This window comes from Carassius auratus, linkage group LG36F (genome assembly GCF_003368295.1).
Source record: "Carassius auratus strain Wakin linkage group LG36F, ASM336829v1, whole genome shotgun sequence".
In the NCBI taxonomy this organism is placed as follows: Eukaryota; Metazoa; Chordata; class Actinopteri; order Cypriniformes; family Cyprinidae; genus Carassius; species Carassius auratus.
This window is the reverse complement of record NC_039295.1, coordinates 1,789,148-1,806,745: the sequence shown is the minus strand read 5'-3', so window position 1 is coordinate 1,806,745 and position 17,598 is coordinate 1,789,148. Positions and strand designations below refer to the sequence as shown.

Here is a 17,598-nt window from a genome sequence, read left to right as displayed (position 1 = left end):
CTTGCTTTCCAGACCGATGAACTTTGTAAAAAGGTGGGGCATAGAAGAGGAACAATAATGTACATTATGTTGAAAATAAGTTTTTTTTTTTTTTACCTTAAACCACACAAACACATTGCATTACACCAAATACACAAAATAATGTTCTTTTTAGCAACATCATATGACCCCTTTAAGCACCCTTCAAACTAAACCGATAGCACCCTCAGTTAAAGCTATAATAATAGTGTTTTATTGCAGATTTAGAAGACTATCCAGTGTGTTATGGTTTGTGCTCTGGTGATTGGTCTGTATTTCAACTTGTCTATCACTGTAGCCAATCACAGACAATTCTGTTGATTTCTTGAACAGCCAATCTTCAGAGGCATTTAAGCTAGAATCCAAGCAACTCCTACTAACTTAAAAACTTAAGTTTTTATTCAGATTGTGTTCAGCACAAATCATCTCATTATAACAAAGTGTAGACTTTATGTAAATAAGAGATTTATTGAGCAGTGTAGGGTACTTCATTGATTATAACCTAACTTTGTGAGATGTAATGAACTAAGATGAGTGACAGCTTTTTAGTGATTATCAAGGGAGCACTCTTTGTACCATAGCAATAGATGTCTCTAAAACCTTTATTTAGGCCTACAATTTAAGATTTATACAATTTAAAAGCTTGTAGTCATATAATGTTTTATTTTTATTTAGCGGGTGGGTGGGGGGTAAATTATAGTAAATAACAGTAAAATGTTAAAAAAACTGCTTCCTGTTTAAGATGTTTAACCATCATTGATCCTTCAGAAATCATTCTAATATTCTGATTTGATGCTCAAAAAAATATTAATAATAATATTTTTTTGAGCATCAAATCAGAATATTAGAATGATTTCTGAAGGATCAATGATGGTTAAACATCTTAAACAGGAAGCAGTTATTTTAACATTTTACTGTTTTTGCTGTACTTTGGATCAAATAAATGCAGACTTTGTGAGAAGAGACGAAAAAAAATAAAATAACAATCTTACTCAAAAACTTTTGTTTGGTAGTGTATATACTATATTACAGCCAGACCACTCTTACTTATTTAAGAAGCAGCCTCAGTGATTTGATTCTAGAGCTGAGTTCGTTCCAGCGGATTGTTTCTTTGTTTGTACCCTATGAGATAAACTGGATGACGAAATAGACCCGCCCACTCGAGTCTCCACGCCCCGCCCACTCGAGTCTCCACGCCCTGCCCACAGCACAACAGAACCCACCCTAAACAACAACAACACCGTCCTCCGGTAGAGAAACACTTCAAGACGCGGTCTCTGACTCTTTCTCCAGACACTAGACGAGTTTCACACGGGGGAAGATGCATTCAGGCAGCCTTGAGAAAGCGGGTTCTCTGAGGAAACGGACGCTGTCTCGAGGAATGAGCGAAGACGAGTCTCTCAAGCACATTATCAGAGACGTAAGTCACACATCTCCTTTCCTTTGTCGTTCCTCGAGACGACTTCTGATCTCTGATGCTCGTGTCACAGACTATAAAACAGCTGTCAACTGTTAGAAAGCACACAGCCTCGATGAAAATCATAATCATTACATAACGCTCGACCCGGGCTGTTTTTCAGGTTTCTCTTGACTGTAGCATCACGATGTGACAGATAACGATGAAAACACACATATTTAAATTTACTTGATTATTAGTAACAGTTTTACTGTAATTCTTCGTGAATAATAAGGGCGTCGTGGTATTTCAACAGATCACACCCTCCGATGATGCAGAATCTCGCGAGGAAACACGTGTAAAGATGATTTTAGGATGGGGTTTTCAAACACCGTCGTGATACAACAATAGGATTTAGCTCAGCTCTCCGTGTTTATCTTGACTTAACTAAAAAAAACGAATATTACAATCTTATAATGTCGTGAAACCCTGATTTGCTCAGAAAAAACAACTCACTGACGTCACTCTCAGTCACACGATGTTTTATTGTCAAGATGCGTGATGGCAAACTTTTCCCTAAATAACGCAATATTATATAAACCCTCTGTGAGGCTAGTGATGGTGTGTTTGTGCAAGCTCTTCTACAAATCACCTTCAGTCCAGAAGTCGTTCAAAACAACAACAAATAAAAATGTTCATGTCATGAATCAGCATTTTAAGGGTTGGGTGGGGGGATTTTAAACAATATACAAATGTAAAGGTTCTTGTTATTTAAAGCAGAGAAACCTGAACTACAGTAGGCCCATGATGTACTCCATCCCATATCACAAGAGAAAGAGCTAATTTATTGAAGTGAAGAATAGTTTGAAAATGAACAACAAAAGCAGTTCTTTAAAGATGTAAGTTTATATGATGTAATGCAACATCTACTGTGGGCTGCTGGACCTCAATTAATTTTGATTAGTATTAAAAAGCAGCACATTTGTTTTAAATGAATTGGTCACTTCATTTTGGAGACCAATTCTCACTATTAACTAACTATTAACTATGACTTTTGCATCAATAAACTCCTAATTAGCGGCTTATTATTCGTTAGTAAGGTAGTGGTTGAGTGTAGGTATGGGATAGATTAAGATATTTAGGATATGATCATGCAGAATTAGGTGTATGTGCTTTATAGGTACTAATAAACACTAATTAACTTTATAGGTACTAATAAACATCTATCTATCTATCTATCTATCTATATTATAGTTCCATTAAAACACACTTCAAAGTCAATCTTTTGCCATGGTTTAGTGCAATAATGGAAATGATGCAGAAATGCAGTTTGAGATTTAGTTTTCTTTGTTGTGTTATTTCTGTAACTAATTGTTGTTTTTGTCCTGCAGGCAGAAGAATCGAGCAGACACCTGTCACGCAGCGATAGCAGATATGGATCATTAAAAAGAGGACAAAGACTAGAAAGCCATGTTAGTATTGTGATGATCACAAGTGTTTGCATTTAAGCAGTGGGTTACAACAGAGAAGAACGTCACTCTTTCAGTGTGCTCAGAGGAATAATTCAGACGGAAATGAACATTTGCTGAAAGTGTGCTCATCCTCAGGCTGTCCAAGATCAGGATTAGTGTGTTTCTTCATCAGATCTGGAGAAATGCAGCATTGCATCAGTGTCTCATCAGTGGGTGCTCTGCAGTGAATGGGTGCCGTCAGAATGAGAGTCTGATAAAAACATCACAATAATCCACAGCACTCCAGTCCATCAGTGAACATCTGGAGAAGACAAAAGATGAAACTAATCCACCATAGAGTCCATAATCTATAATAACACTTCCTCCAGTGAAAAAGTCACAGGAGAATATAGTTTTGGATTATTATTATATGTTATTTTATCAGCTGTTTGAACATTCATTCTGACGGCACCCATTCACTTGCTGAGCAAGTGATGAAATGACACATTTCTGCAAATGCGTTCCTTTAAGTCTCTCTTCTAGAACGTTATTTGCTGATTAGGATGTACTGATGAGTTCTCTGATTTTAAACCTTGGTTTGTTTTGTATAGAAATGAAAATGTGTCCTCTTTTTTTTTTTTTAAGAGTGAAGATGATCTACTCTCTGAAAACTTAGAAGTGGTAAGTTTTCACCTTTTCTATCTAATGCTATGAATGACATAAGCTGCTGTTTCATGATAATGGCAGTGATGTGATGCATGCAGTATCGATCTATAGCGAGTCCTTCAGGTGTGTTGAGACACATGACGTCTGGGGTGTTTGAGGAGCAGGTGTGCAGGTGATGTGACTCATGCAGGTGAGTCTGAGTGAGTCATCAACAGGTGTGTCTCCAGGCTTCATGGAGAGGAGCATTACTCATGCACCGACTCACCAGCACCACTGAGATTTGGCTCTCATTAGATAGAGAAACACATTATATGTTAGAAAAACTGAAGGAGAATAGATTAATAAAAAATAACAAAAATCTTTCAGTTATTATCTTTGAGAATCAGAATTATATTGTTGGTTTGATGCTAATTATATAAGTCATATCAGATATGTATTTGTATGAGGTTATGTTCAGAGAATCAGTTGCTATGTGTACTTACATACTGTAAAAGTTACCTCTCAGTTTATCTGCTTACTCACCCTTAAACATAACTGGGATGTCACATAACCTGCTTTCTGGAATACCCCCCAGGTACTGTCCAATAGAAACATTATATCACCCACAAACTGGTGGTTTTGTTAAAGCATCTATATATAATAATATGACATGTTTTTGTATATTTGTCGAACCTTGATTCATAAAGGTGAATGCATTATAAGGTGATAAGAAAATATTAAGAGCATATAAATATTTTATAATTTGATATAATTTCTTACTCTATAAAAAAGTCTATTATTATGATTTAAAAAATGTCCAGAGTTTCAAGGACTTTGACAATAAATCTACTGGAGATATTTGATGCAAATTAATGTTCACAAAACAATATTTAATACTAGACTTCACATAATGTTTCTACTGTATCTCTGTCAATCACATATATGATATTTAGTTGAATTAAGTGAATTGACTGATTGTTTTGTGAATGAATGTATGGTATGCCACATGCACTGTAATAGGCCTATATGTTTTATATCGAATATTACAATTTCAAATGAAAATAGAAACATGATCCAAAGTCTTTAATAATCCACAAAGTGTAATCCAGTGAAAGCAGAAACACGCGTAAACTGAACAGAATGAAACTTACAAGGGGAACGTTAAAGAGGTTAATTGACAAGAAACACCTGAACATAATGACAAAATTAATACGAGACGGAAACACGAGGAATGAAAACACAACATAATAAAGAGTCCAGGGGCATGACAGTGATGTTGCTTAAAAATAACATTATTTGGTGTAGTGTAATGTGTTTGTGGGTTAAGGGTTAAAAAAACATTATTTTCTACGTAATGTACATTATGTGCTTCTCCTCTATGCCTCACCTTTCTGAAACACGTCGATTTCTACAAAGCTCATCGTTCTGAAAAGCAAGGTGTGCTCTGATTGGCCAGATATCCAGTGCGTTGTGATTGGCTGAATACCTAAAGCATGTGATGGAAATGTTACACCTCTTAACATACAGTGACACAGTCTCCCAGCACGACCAGACAAAACCAATAAAACCCATTACAAACAAGCCATTTTTACTGATTATACATAATTTCAATTACATTTCAAAAAGTACTGTTAATTTACATACAGTAATTATTGATTATAATGACTTGTACTGTCTTTTTATTGCAGATAAATCCATGTCTGCATTTGTGATTATAGAAACAACAAACAAGCTTTACACTGCTCAAAACTGGCATTTGAATCAACAGTGGCGAATTATTTAAATATGTAAATGTACTTCCAGACTGTGAGTCAGACGCACCAGACTGTCCTCGCACACATGAAACTGTCCCACTTTATACAAACAACCTTTGAGCACAGCCTTACCAGGATCAAGAAACACGTAGTGATGTAGACATGTGGGGGCGTGTCTAAACAAGGCGTTTTTGGGGGTGTGGTACTTTGATAAAGAATATCTCTTTGGATTTGAGACTTTAGTCTTTGCAACTTTACAGATCTTCTTCAGTCACCAAGAGCTTGTAACACTCCAAAGAGAAAAAATTGCATCATATAACCCCTTTAAAAGATCGAATCTCTAATAAATAAGCTTTTAAAACTCTAGGTTGGCTTGAGAAAGTCTAGCCTGAACGTTTAAAGCAGTTGTAAATTTAGACAGACAGACAGACAGATAGATGTGATTGTTTTTAGCGTGATTAGCATGTTGTTAAAGTATCCTGACTCTCTACCACACAAACTCTCCCTTACGGATTTAACCATGGTTTTATGACAGTAAAAGTAACCATGTTTTTTGGCGCATTGATTATTATCTGTATAACCACATTTTTACCTCAAATACCATGATTGTTAAACTATGGTTAGTGCTGCGAAACCATGGTTCATTTGTGGTTAGCATGGTTTAAACTACAGCACAGTTTGTTGGTTTTATTTGTGGTAAAGAACCTGTCTGAGACGTTGTGAGGGTCTCTGCCGCCTGTGCTTGTTTTGAGGGTGTTTTGTTCCCCGTGCAGACGGAGCTGAGAGCGAGCTACGAGGAGCGTCTTCAGGAGGTGCGGACCCTGGAGCTGCAGCAGGACGTGCTTCTGTTTCAGGTGGACTGTCTTCAGGACGCCCTCGAGAGCACGGAGGAGATGCTCGCTGAAGCCCAGAGAGACAACCACAGTCTCACCATGGTACTGTCCAGACACTTCTGTAGAAGATTACTGTTGACTGAGTAATGGATTCGTTGCATTGACTTCACGTCCTTCTGTTTGACCGCAGGAGCTGGAGCGAGAACGAGAGATGAGGAGGAAGTCAGAGGACACGCTTGATTCATTAAAGCAGGAGCTGGAGAGGTTAAGAGAGGTGAGGGAAGACTAAGCTTTCGTAATCACATTTACAAACTGGTTTCTGTGTGCTTACGCAACCGTATTTGGAGAGCAGCGAGCGTGTTTCAGTAATGCTTTTTTAATCATTTATCATGTGCCTGGAAGTGTTCTGGTGTCTGAAAGAGGCTTGAGCTTCTGGAGGATGTGTTTTTACCAGTGTTCAGTTGCTAGTAAGGGATAATGAAGTGAATTTAAACCCTAAAAACGCTGACAAATGTGGAGTGGAAGGGTCTTTGATCAACCTAAAATGTTTGTTTCCAAATAAACAAATAAATGGAAATGAGATGTACAGTACTTGCAAAAGTCTTGGAGACGTTGCCACACTTCTTCCGGATTGAGTCTGTCTCAGTTTGTCTGTGTGCAGCACAAACATCTCTATGCATTATTACAATTAATGGCCAAATGAATGTTTGGAAATATTTACTACTGACACATGACAGCAAAATATAGTAATAACTGACTTGAAACTTGATGTTGTTGAGAAAGGACTGGCATCTTACAGATCTTATTAGTAAGTGAACACTGCTCCTGTATCCCTGATCTTAACCAGAGATGTTTCAGACCTTTGTGTGCATTCGTGTGAGATTACCACACAAAACCAGAGGGCACAGTGAGCAACCAAATAAAGTGGCACACTTTTCTAAAAACAGTGAAAAGACAGGACTTTGTTCAAAGTGCATGATGTTTTAGACAGGTAAGAGGTGCATCAGTAATACTGTATGATGTGAACACAGAGCAGCAGACTGAGAGCAGGTGAACTGTTGACCCTGCTACTCAAACAGACTGCAGAGCAAACAGTGCATTGTGAAATACTGTTGTGTAGCAGGGTACGGTGAAATGCTTAGCAACAGACTACCAATCACCTGCCTCAAATAGTGAGGGGAATTTTGGGTTTACACAATGTGGAAAATGCCAGATTTAATGTTAAAAACTTTCCAAAGGTTAGAGCTCAGTGTCTGCACTCAGTCACACACCTTGTGCTATTCCTGTTATACAGTATTTTAGAGTGAACAGTAGGGGTACAACAATACAGTCAGGCATTGCTGTAGCTGGACAAAATGACAAAGACAATAAACACTGGACTGCAACAACGTATATTTAATCTGGGTGCTTTAAGCCGTCTCCGGTATTTTCATAATAATATATTTATACTCCATTGATAATCAACATAGCCTTTATTACAGTAGATTTCTGCATTATTCTGTGATAAGAAGCCACATCAGATCACAAAAGGAAGTTATTACTAACATTCGACTGATGTTGTGGAGTATGTTTACATTTTTACATTTTTTGTTGGACAAAAATAAGGTGGCATCCATTTTATAATTTACACTCAATACATTATTATTGTTAACTGTTCTAGAATGGGCTATAATACTGAGGTACAGATAATTGCTATTATTTGCAATTAGTAATATAAATAGCAGAAAATCTTGCTGCTTTATCAGTGTAAATTGAATCTAATTGCTATGTACACTTAGTGTAAATAGCTGCTGCCATAAAAAGTTACCTTGAATTTAACGGTAAAAAAGAGTAAAAATGTTACAATAAATACCTGATAAATGATTAACAGTAAGTTCCCCTACTATATATGGTGAAAAACTGTATTGGACATTACATTACTATTTTACAGTAGTATACCGTTTTTGGAAGTGAAAAAGATTTTATAATTTACAGTGAATAGCCGTAAATGGAAATTCCCAGAATTCCAAATAACTATGCTTCTTGTTACTTTTTTTGTTATCATTTGTGTACATCAGGGTTGTATGTTACATCTAATGTTGTTGGATTAATGTTCATTGCATTATTTAGTTTAATGTGTGTCACCATGATGGTGTTTAGTGTTTATGACACTGTTCACCTTCTGTATATGTTTATATTTAAAAGCTGCTTGTGATAGGCTTTGGTTCATCATGTGACTTTCTAATCACCACCTGCTTTTGGTTCATTGTGTTACAGAGGTACAAAACAGATTTCAGTACTTCAGTGGGTTGGTATATTAACATTTATATCAGTTAATGAAATTGTGGTATTTAGCTGTAAATTTAAGTTGAAATTGTAAAAACTAAAACGCTGCTACCGTATATTTTACAGTAAAATTCTGGTAATGACAGCTGCCGTTTTACTGTAATTTGTACCGATTTTTTTATACACTGTAAACAATTATCCGTAAAATATACGGTAAAAACCGGCAGCTGTGGTTGCCAGAATTATACCGTTAAAAAATACGGTAACACCATTTTAGGTTTAACAGTTTTAACTTACAGTTTCATATCGAAATTGAACTGATATAATATTAATATACCAACTTATTGAAGTACTGAAATCTGTTTTGTTCTTTTGTAACCACCAAAGGCAGGTGATGATGAGAAAGTCACGTGATGAAACAAAGCCCATCACAAACAGTTTTTAAACAATAAGATACATAGAAGGTGCACAGTGTCATTCACACAAGCACTAAACACCATCATGGTGACTCATTAAACTGAAATATGCAATAAACATTAATTTAACAACATTATATGTAACATACAACCCTAATAAACACAACAGACAAGAAACAAAATAAGAAGAAACATAGTTATTTCAAAGAAAAAACATCAAAATTCAAACTAAATTTGAAATGCAACGCAGAGAATTCTGGCAACGTCAGTTTACGTTTTTTACAGGAAATTACCGTTATCCATTTAACAGGTTTGTACTGTAGCATTTTCACAGTTTTTTACAGTAAAAATCACAGTAATTTTTTACAGTGTAGTGTACAGTTGAAAACGGGCACACGGATGGCATGTTCGACGAGTCACTGTTGATGTCTAGGTGTCAAGGTTGTTTTGTGTCGTCTGCAGGAAAGAAGCAGCGAGCCGCTTCAGTTGAGACCCGTCTTGCTCCAGGCCTCTCCGGAGGGGACATCAGTGGACCGAGACGAACATACGCTCGCACACAGCGAAGGCACCTCCGTGGATCCGAACACGAGCCAGCCGTTCCAGCTGAAGAATGTGGTGTTTCACAGTCAGAAGCCTGGTGCTCCAGGCGGAGATGACTACGACGAAAGCAGCGGCTATGAAGACGCTCCGTCCGAGTTCTCGCCCAGTCCGTCCACTCCAGACACGCAGACGGATGGAGCTCTGCTGGACAGCGAGGCTGAAGAGGGAGAGGATGGGACGAGTCCCTCCGAGACCAGCCTCTCTAAAAGTTCAGATTCTTGTGCTCTGTCTTAAATTATTCTAGTGCTGTAAAACGATTAATCGCATCCAAAATAAAAGGTTTTCTTTACATAATATATATATATATATGTATGTATGTATGTGTGTGAGTTTCTGAAATACACACACACTTATTATGTAAAGAAAAACTTATTTTATTTCTCGATTAATCGTAACTCATCCAAGTTACCTTTACTTAAACAGCCTTTGCACAAATAATAAAATGAAGACTAATTAGTTATGCTCCTCAGTCAACAAAGTTATTTAGGAAAATCTGCACTTTTTTTTTGTTTCTGCTGGTCGTTTTTTATAGCTGTGTTTGTGTTGGACTTTGTATCGTTTCTGTTCCCCTTGCTATTAAACATGACACGAGGCAATACTTTGTATCAGTACGTCAGACATATCGATCAAAAATGGAATGTAATTTTTCATATTGTATTGAAAATCAAGTTAAAGTAATCAGTTACATTGAATCAGCAGCTGCATGTAGTTTTGTGTATTTGTGCGACTTTGGAGCCTTTAACAGTAAAGTGTCCTAATTACAGTGATTCAGTAGCTGTACATGTGCATTTGTTGCTGCCGAAAAACAGCCTGAGCTTTTCGCAGGGTTTCGTACCATACTCTGTGTCTCACACCATCTGTTGATCAAATGAACTCGCGTTCATATTATTTTTTATCTACTTGTACTAGTTAATTTAATACTTTACAGAGTTATGTACAAGAAATTGATGTTTTTGTTGAAGTTGTATGTTTTATATTGGTGTGTTTTTATTTACATTCCATAACACAGCTAGATTTATAAGTCTTATGCTTTAATTCATCATTCTGTAGAAGTTGTGATCAATCAATCGCCTCAAAAGCTTTTATGAGACAAATCCTAATCAGGAAAAAGCCTTATATGGCAAAGTTTAAACCGTTTTCTAATAAAAAAAAAAGAAAAAAATCAGTTGTTAAGATCACAATGCTGAATCAAAAACATTTTTTTTTATTTTTTTTTTTAATAAAGATTAGTTTCTCAGGAAATGTCAAAAACTTACTGATTCCTTACTAATAATGTAACTATTAATCCTAAATCGCTGTTACTGACTTCCAGACAATCCAACACAAGATGTCTTTACTACTAAGCGAAGTAGTTTTTATATTTGAACTCATTATCAAATGCATGGTTCACTGAAATGCTGGAGCTGTTAAAACAAGACAGTGGGCTTCATTAAAAAGTTAATCTGATTTGTGAAATGGGCCCAATGTTTGTTTGTGTGTTTTTTTTAATATATATTAAATCGCTTATGCTCAGAATGGATGGCATTTTTAATTGATTACAAAGGTAACACCTGTGTGTTTAACTGAATAATAAAATTAGTTTTATGGAATGAATCTGATGAACTAGAGTGTACTGTTCCCATGGTGTTCTACTTTTATCCAGAATGTTTAAAGCATTGTATCACTATCAGACTTCACACGGTGTGTTTTCCAGTCGTGTGCCTGTATGTCTCGGTCTCAGGTGTGTTGATAAGCAGTGTGTGAGTACAACAGCGGGTTGTGTTGATGTATCGGGTGATTAGTGTGCTCTTACACACACACTTCCACTGCACACACCCTATGTCTACAGGCCCAGTCGTACTTTAGAGATTTTTTATTCAATTATAATATCTGTTTTTATTCTTGTTTTGTCATTCCAACATTTCACACAAAGTTTAGTTTCAGTTCTCACTCTTTAATTGTTTCAGTTTTTCTTCTGTAGTTTTCCCTATATTTTATCTTGGCATGATCTGATTGGCTCTCTGATGTCATGAGCTGCATGCTTCGTCTGGCTCCTTGTGTTTGCTGTAAGCTGGTCTCACTGCGGTCAGTCTGGGGATCATCGCTGGGTTTATTTTCTTCAGCTGTAACTTGTCTGGATGGCATCTGTAATTCATTGCATTAGGGAGGGATGGCCAGATGAATCCCTATGAAAATCTGAGGCTTTATTCTGGGATGTGCTGGCTAATGTTTTGCTGCCAGTTGACATCATTTTGTGGTGGACATTAAAATTGAATGACCACAGAAGCACCGGCAGAACAATGCATCACCTCATCATTTTTTAAAAGTGTATATAATGTTTGTAAATCAATATGCAAAATAAAATATTTTGAATGTTTCAAACTGTTATCAGTGATTTTAAAGCAATAGTTCACTCAAAAGCTGAACATGTGCTTCGGATGGACTGGAGTGCTGTGGATTATTGTGATGTTTTTATCAGCTGTTTGGACTCATTCTGACGGCACCCATTCACTGCAGAGCATCCGTTGACATGACAATGCTTCGAAGACAGAAGATTAAACTGTAAAAGGCCCATCAGCAACTAAATGAAAGGGCACACAAGACAGGAAAGGAATGAATGCTGTTTTAGAAGCAACTGACAAGGTGCAAACACTGCACAGCTACTGCTCGCCCTGCTATATTATGTGTGTTGCATTTATTACCGTTAATATTAATGTGAATAAATTGTATTGTTAAAACACAGTCACAGTAAAAAAGTCTTTTATTTTTTGTTACAAAATCCAGAAAAGGTTATTTAATGTTACACAAATAAGCACATTCAATAAGGCCAAACAGTGCTTCCAACATATTTTTCTATATTGTACAGGTGCATCTCAATGAATTAGAATGTCATGAAAAAGTTCATTTATTTCAGTAATTCAACTCAAATTGTGAAATTCATGTATTAAATCAATTCAGTGCACAAAGACCGAAGTAGTTTAAATCTTTGGTTCTTTTATTTGTGATGATTTTGGCTCACATTTAACAAAAACCCACCAATTCACTAATCTCAACAAATTAAAATACTTCATAAGACCAGTAATAACAATTTTAAAAAATGTTTAGTGAATTGTTTTCCTTCTGGAACGTTCTTTTACTGTACATGTACTTAATACTTGGTTGGGGCTCCTTTTGCTTTAATTACTGCCTCAATTCAGCGTGGCATGGAGGTGATCAGTTTGTGACACTGCTGAGGTCTGGAAGCCCAGGTGACAGTGGCCTTCAGCTCATCTGCATTGTTTGGTGTCTTGTTTCTCATCTTCCTCTTGACGATAGCCCATAGATTCCCCTGGGGTTCAGGTCTGGTGAGTTTGCTGGCCGGTCAAGATCACCAACTGTCTTGCTTTTGGCAGTGTGGGCAGGTGCCAAATCCTGCTGGAAAATGAAATCAGCATCTTCAAAAAGCTGGTCAGCAAAAGGAAGCATGAAGTGCTCCAAGATTTCTTTGATTTCTTTGGTAAATGGCTGCAGTGACTTTGGTTTTAAAAAAACACAATGGACCCTCACCAGCAGATGACATTGCACACCAAATCATCAAAGACTGCGGAAACTAAACACTGGACTTCAAGCAACTCGGGCTATGAGCTTCTCCACTGTAAGGGAAACAGGTCAATTTACCTCAAAGGGAATCATTTAAGATTTTAAAGGGAATTTAAACAGAATCACTGTTTCACGGCTGATCACTGAGACGCCCTGCGATTCACTGAACAAGCCGTTTAACATCAAATCTGCGCTGGATATTAATATCCAAAGTATAGTGAAAACACTATCAATTAGCACAGTAACAAGATCGGCAGTTTAAGACATTAACTTGTAAGCACAAAACACAAGATACTTCTCTTTTCAATATGAATAAGGCTTTATTAGATAAATCTAAGACATATAAACTAATCTAACACATAAACGCACTCACACATTCACAAGTTGCAGGAAGATCGAAAGTTATGGAAAGATGAGTTTAAGAGAATGGAAACATGGAATCCCAAGTTTACAGCAATACGTTAAATTGCATAGACATGAACAACCATCAATCACGTAATTAGCCCTCGCATTGAGTTCCTCAATGAGGTTAAAATTATATTAGATACACCAGTAAAGGTCACAGTCTGGAGGTTACTTGCGTCTCCTGTGAAAAGGGAATCCTGTTGAAAGGGGTATCCCAATGTCGCTGATTGGCTGGAAGTTCAGTAGTCGCTGAAGTGACGTTTTGGGAAGCCCGTGGTTGGACGTTGGCTGAAGATGGAGTTGTGTGGCTGGTTGAAGTTGAACTCGACGCTACAAACTTAACTCAGAACACGAAACTCTCAAACGGAAAAGAAAAGAAGTAAAGTTTGATGAGACTAGGTTGTGTTCCTTCTCATCGTGGCTAAGTAGCAGCAGGCGTGCAGACTGAAGCACGCTGGAACCGCGCTCAAAGAACAGTGATGACAAACAGCATGGCTAAAAGATAAAGCTAAGAAGCAAAGCTAAAAGCTGGCATGACTGATAGCAAAAGCAAGGCTAGAACTAAAAGCAGGCATGACAAGTAGCAGAAGCAAAGCTAACAACTAAAGGCAAAGATTTTATGGTGTCCTAAGTATTTAAACTGGCCTGTTGGCCACACCTCAAATGTTGTCTTGACCAATCAGATATTGTCTTGGCTCGGGGGCATCATAAATCATATGTTTATCTTACCAAGCATGTGGTCCGAATTTTAACACTCTTGCAGGGTTTAATTTTGGACATGATTCCTATAACACGAATATGATAGATTTGACCAATAATTGATTGTCAGGACAATATCAAGCAAGCAGATTCAATTACATAGATACTAGGCCCTTAAGTACCCTTAAGTTCCCATAGTTATCAAAAGACAAACACAATAAGTGATTATAATATGATAGTCAAATGTGTGGGTTACATATAAATGAATATGGGGTTAAGTGATGGAATGATATTCATTTTGGAGTTCATTTTGGTCAATATAAATCTACAAAAGACAGTTTCTTTGCCATTCTCTTGACAAATATTTCTGTGGAGACCAGAGGTTCAAAGCCCTTCCCCCCTTAGGAATTTCAGTCTGGTTCTGCTGGGTGGGGGAAGTCAATGGAACTTGTGCAGTACTCTCATGGGTTTTCATTTGATGTCCAGCGTTGCATTTCAATTACGAACAACAAATTTGACAATCTCTTCTGCGAATTAAAATGGTCAATAATTGTTATAGTGGTGTTAATGTTGAAAGTTGTTCTGTGAAAGCGTTGGTTGGTTGGTTATCTTTCGTGGGACTTGTGGCACAGAATGTTTTACAACTTCCTGAGGAATTCGGCTCGTGTTTCAAACACCGCCCTGATAGAATTTGTCTGGTCTGAGTCATTTCTGTTACACCACCCTTCCTCCATACTCTAGGCCCCTGGTTTCCAAATGAAATACAAAACTTGCTCTCATCTGAAAGAGGACTTTGGACCACTGGGCAACAGTCAAGTTCTTCTTCTCCAAGGTAAGACACCTCTGACATTGTCTGTGGTTCGGCTTGACACGTATGTGTGTTGTGGATCTTGATGCCTTGACCCCAGCCTCAGTCCATTCCTTGTGAAGTTCACTCAAATTCTTGAATCGGTTTTGCTTGACAATCCTCATAAGGCTGCGGTTCTCTCGGTTGGTTGTGCATCTTTTTCATTCCACTCAACTCTCTGTTAACATGCTTAGATACAGCACTCTGTAAACAGCCAGCTTCTTTGGCAATGAATGTTTGTGGCTTACCATCTTTGTGAAGGGTATCAATGATTGTGTTGTGTGCAACTGTCAATTCTTCCAATTGTGTAGCCTAGTGAACGTACTCGGTTACTAACGTTGGTTTGTTTACTAACGTAACCTCGGTTCCCTGAAATACGGGAACGAGTACTGCGTCGATATTGGAAAAACTCCTTTTTTCTCCTGAACCGAAGCCTTATTCAATCACGCAGTGAAACGGCCATTGGATCGTGCAGTGTTATTAAAACAAACCAATGACCTGGCAGTGGTGCTGCACGAACCTATGGCAGCGAAGCCCGCCAAAATGGGTGGGGAATCTGGCTATATATTGCCCACTTCGCCACAGGAATTCAGGTTACTTCGACTGAAGCGACGACTGAGTCGTGCAGCCTTCTTTAGCATGGCAAGGAACGCAGTACTCGTTCCCGTATTTCAGGGAACCGAGGTTACGTTAGTAACTGAGTGCGTTCCCTTTCAATATTTCACTCGTACTGCGTCGAAGATGCATATGGGAACCCAGTTCAATCACACCATGCTAAGAAGGGGGGATGACCAACGCAATCATACTTGATCTGTGAAACCAAGATATGACAATAGCAACTAGGAGCAGAATAAGCTCAATGAGGTTACGTCTGGCCTAGCCTGATCATCGCGTGTTCGCATTGCCTCAGTACCAAAGGGACCGAGTGCATACGAGTATAGTTTGAGTCTTGGGCAAGAATGGCCAAGAGCATAAAAATGAGGAACAAAAAAGGTGACATTCACACAGAAAGTACCCTAGCATGAAGTGCCGGGATGTCTTGATTGTGAAATCTAGCAAATGTGGATGGCGAGTTCCAACCAGCCGCTGCACAAATTTCTGCGATAGTCACACCACTAGACCATGCCCAGGATGAAGACACTGCTCTCGTCGAATGGGCTCTTACTCCAATTGGGCTTTGCAGGCCCAGAGAAGAGTAGGCTAGCTGGATTGCATCAACAATCCACTTTGAAAGCCTTTGCTTTGAGACGTCTGTGACACCACGCATGAGGTGGAACACGCGGTTTCAGCCAATATTGGAGGGGGCACATACGTAGCAGCCCGAGCTCCAGCACCGGCGATGCTGCTGCCATTAGGGGTAGAGAAGTACCTATTTTGAAAGAGGCAGCAAGTCGCTGTAGATCCGCGGTGTGCTCCTTCACCATTGTTGCCCTCATCGTAACTGAGTCTAACACTTTTCCTAGAAACGATATCCGTTGGCTGGGGGACAGCGAACTCTTGGCAAAATTCACCCTGAGCCCCAGGCATTCCAGATGGCTGAGGAGAAAAGTTCTGTAACCCAATGCCTCAGTTCTGACTGAGCTAGAACTAGCCAGTCATCGAGGTAATTGAGAATGCGGATTCCCTTCTGCCTGAGAGGGGAGAGAGCCGCATCCATGCACTTTTTAAACATGCGAGGCGCCAGAGACAGCCCAAAGGGGAGGACCTTGTATTGGTAAGCCACACCCTCGAAGGCAAATCTCAAGAATGGCCTGTGATGGGGGGCTATCTGGATGTGAAAGTAAGCGTCCTTCAGATCCAGTGAAAAGAACCAATCCCCTAAGCGTATTTGTGAGAGGATTTGTTTCAACGTGATCATTCTGAAGCGCTGTCTCATGAGGGCACGATTCAGATGTCTTAAATCGAGGATGGGGCGCAGCCCACCCTCCTTCTTGGGAACTAGGAAGTAACGCCTGTGCTGGGGGAACGATTTCTATAGCTCCCTTCACCAGCAGATTTTCTACTTCGGCACGAAGAATGTGAGCGTTCTCGTTGTGTACCGAAGTGGTGACCACCTCGCGAAAGCGTGGTGGTCGTCGTGCGAACTGAAGGGAATAGCCATGTTTTATTATTCCCATGACCCAATCTGATACACTGGGAATGGCTTGCCATTGTGAGGCCCGGATGGACAGGGGTTGTATTAACTCGAGTGTTTGTCCGGCATGGGAGGACATAGAACTTTAGAGTGTTAAGTGAGGAGAACTGCTCTTTTTGTGAAGGAGTGTGTTTTTTTATTTTGTGCACTATAACATCGCTTTGCTGTCTGGGCGCTAAAAAAGGCCAATTGTTTGCAGCAAGAACAACATCGTCGACATCTGGAGATGGACAGCAGAACACATGGGGCAATTTGAGGGGTGGTCCGGCTGCAGCGAGACTTAACCCCCTCCTCTTTCTTTCCTGTAGATCAGGATGACGGCGGCGGCGCAGGGTCCAGCACTATCTTGGGCCGGGGTCCATGCGTTTAGGGAACTGAAACCGTCTGGTGACAGAGCGAGAACGGTGTCGAGGCTGGGGTTCCACAGGCTGGGCCGCGGTGGTAGCAGCGGGCGCTTACTTGGGAGGCTGACGAGTCGGCACCTGTCTGGGGCGACTGGCAGCAGCAGATCGAGCGTGTTTTGGCAGGAAGTGTCGCACCGCCTGGGACGACTTCTGTGCCTCTGTGAAGCATTTAG

General features: G+C 39.1%; 1 protein-coding gene across 1 annotated transcript; it reads left to right on the top strand.

The window, feature by feature from the left end:
* Positions 1–1,211: 1,211 nt before the first annotated feature.
* LOC113068161 (leucine-rich repeat flightless-interacting protein 2) lies at positions 1,212–10,971 on the top strand. The gene is made up of 6 exons (XM_026240812.1): positions 1,212–1,438; positions 2,806–2,886; positions 3,511–3,546; positions 6,038–6,199; positions 6,288–6,371; positions 9,241–10,971. The coding sequence occupies exons 1-6, from the start codon at positions 1,340–1,342 to the stop codon at positions 9,610–9,612; spliced, it is 834 nt and encodes a 277-aa protein (XP_026096597.1). The 5' UTR covers positions 1,212–1,339; the 3' UTR covers positions 9,613–10,971.
* The last annotated feature ends 6,627 nt before the right edge of the window (positions 10,972–17,598 follow it).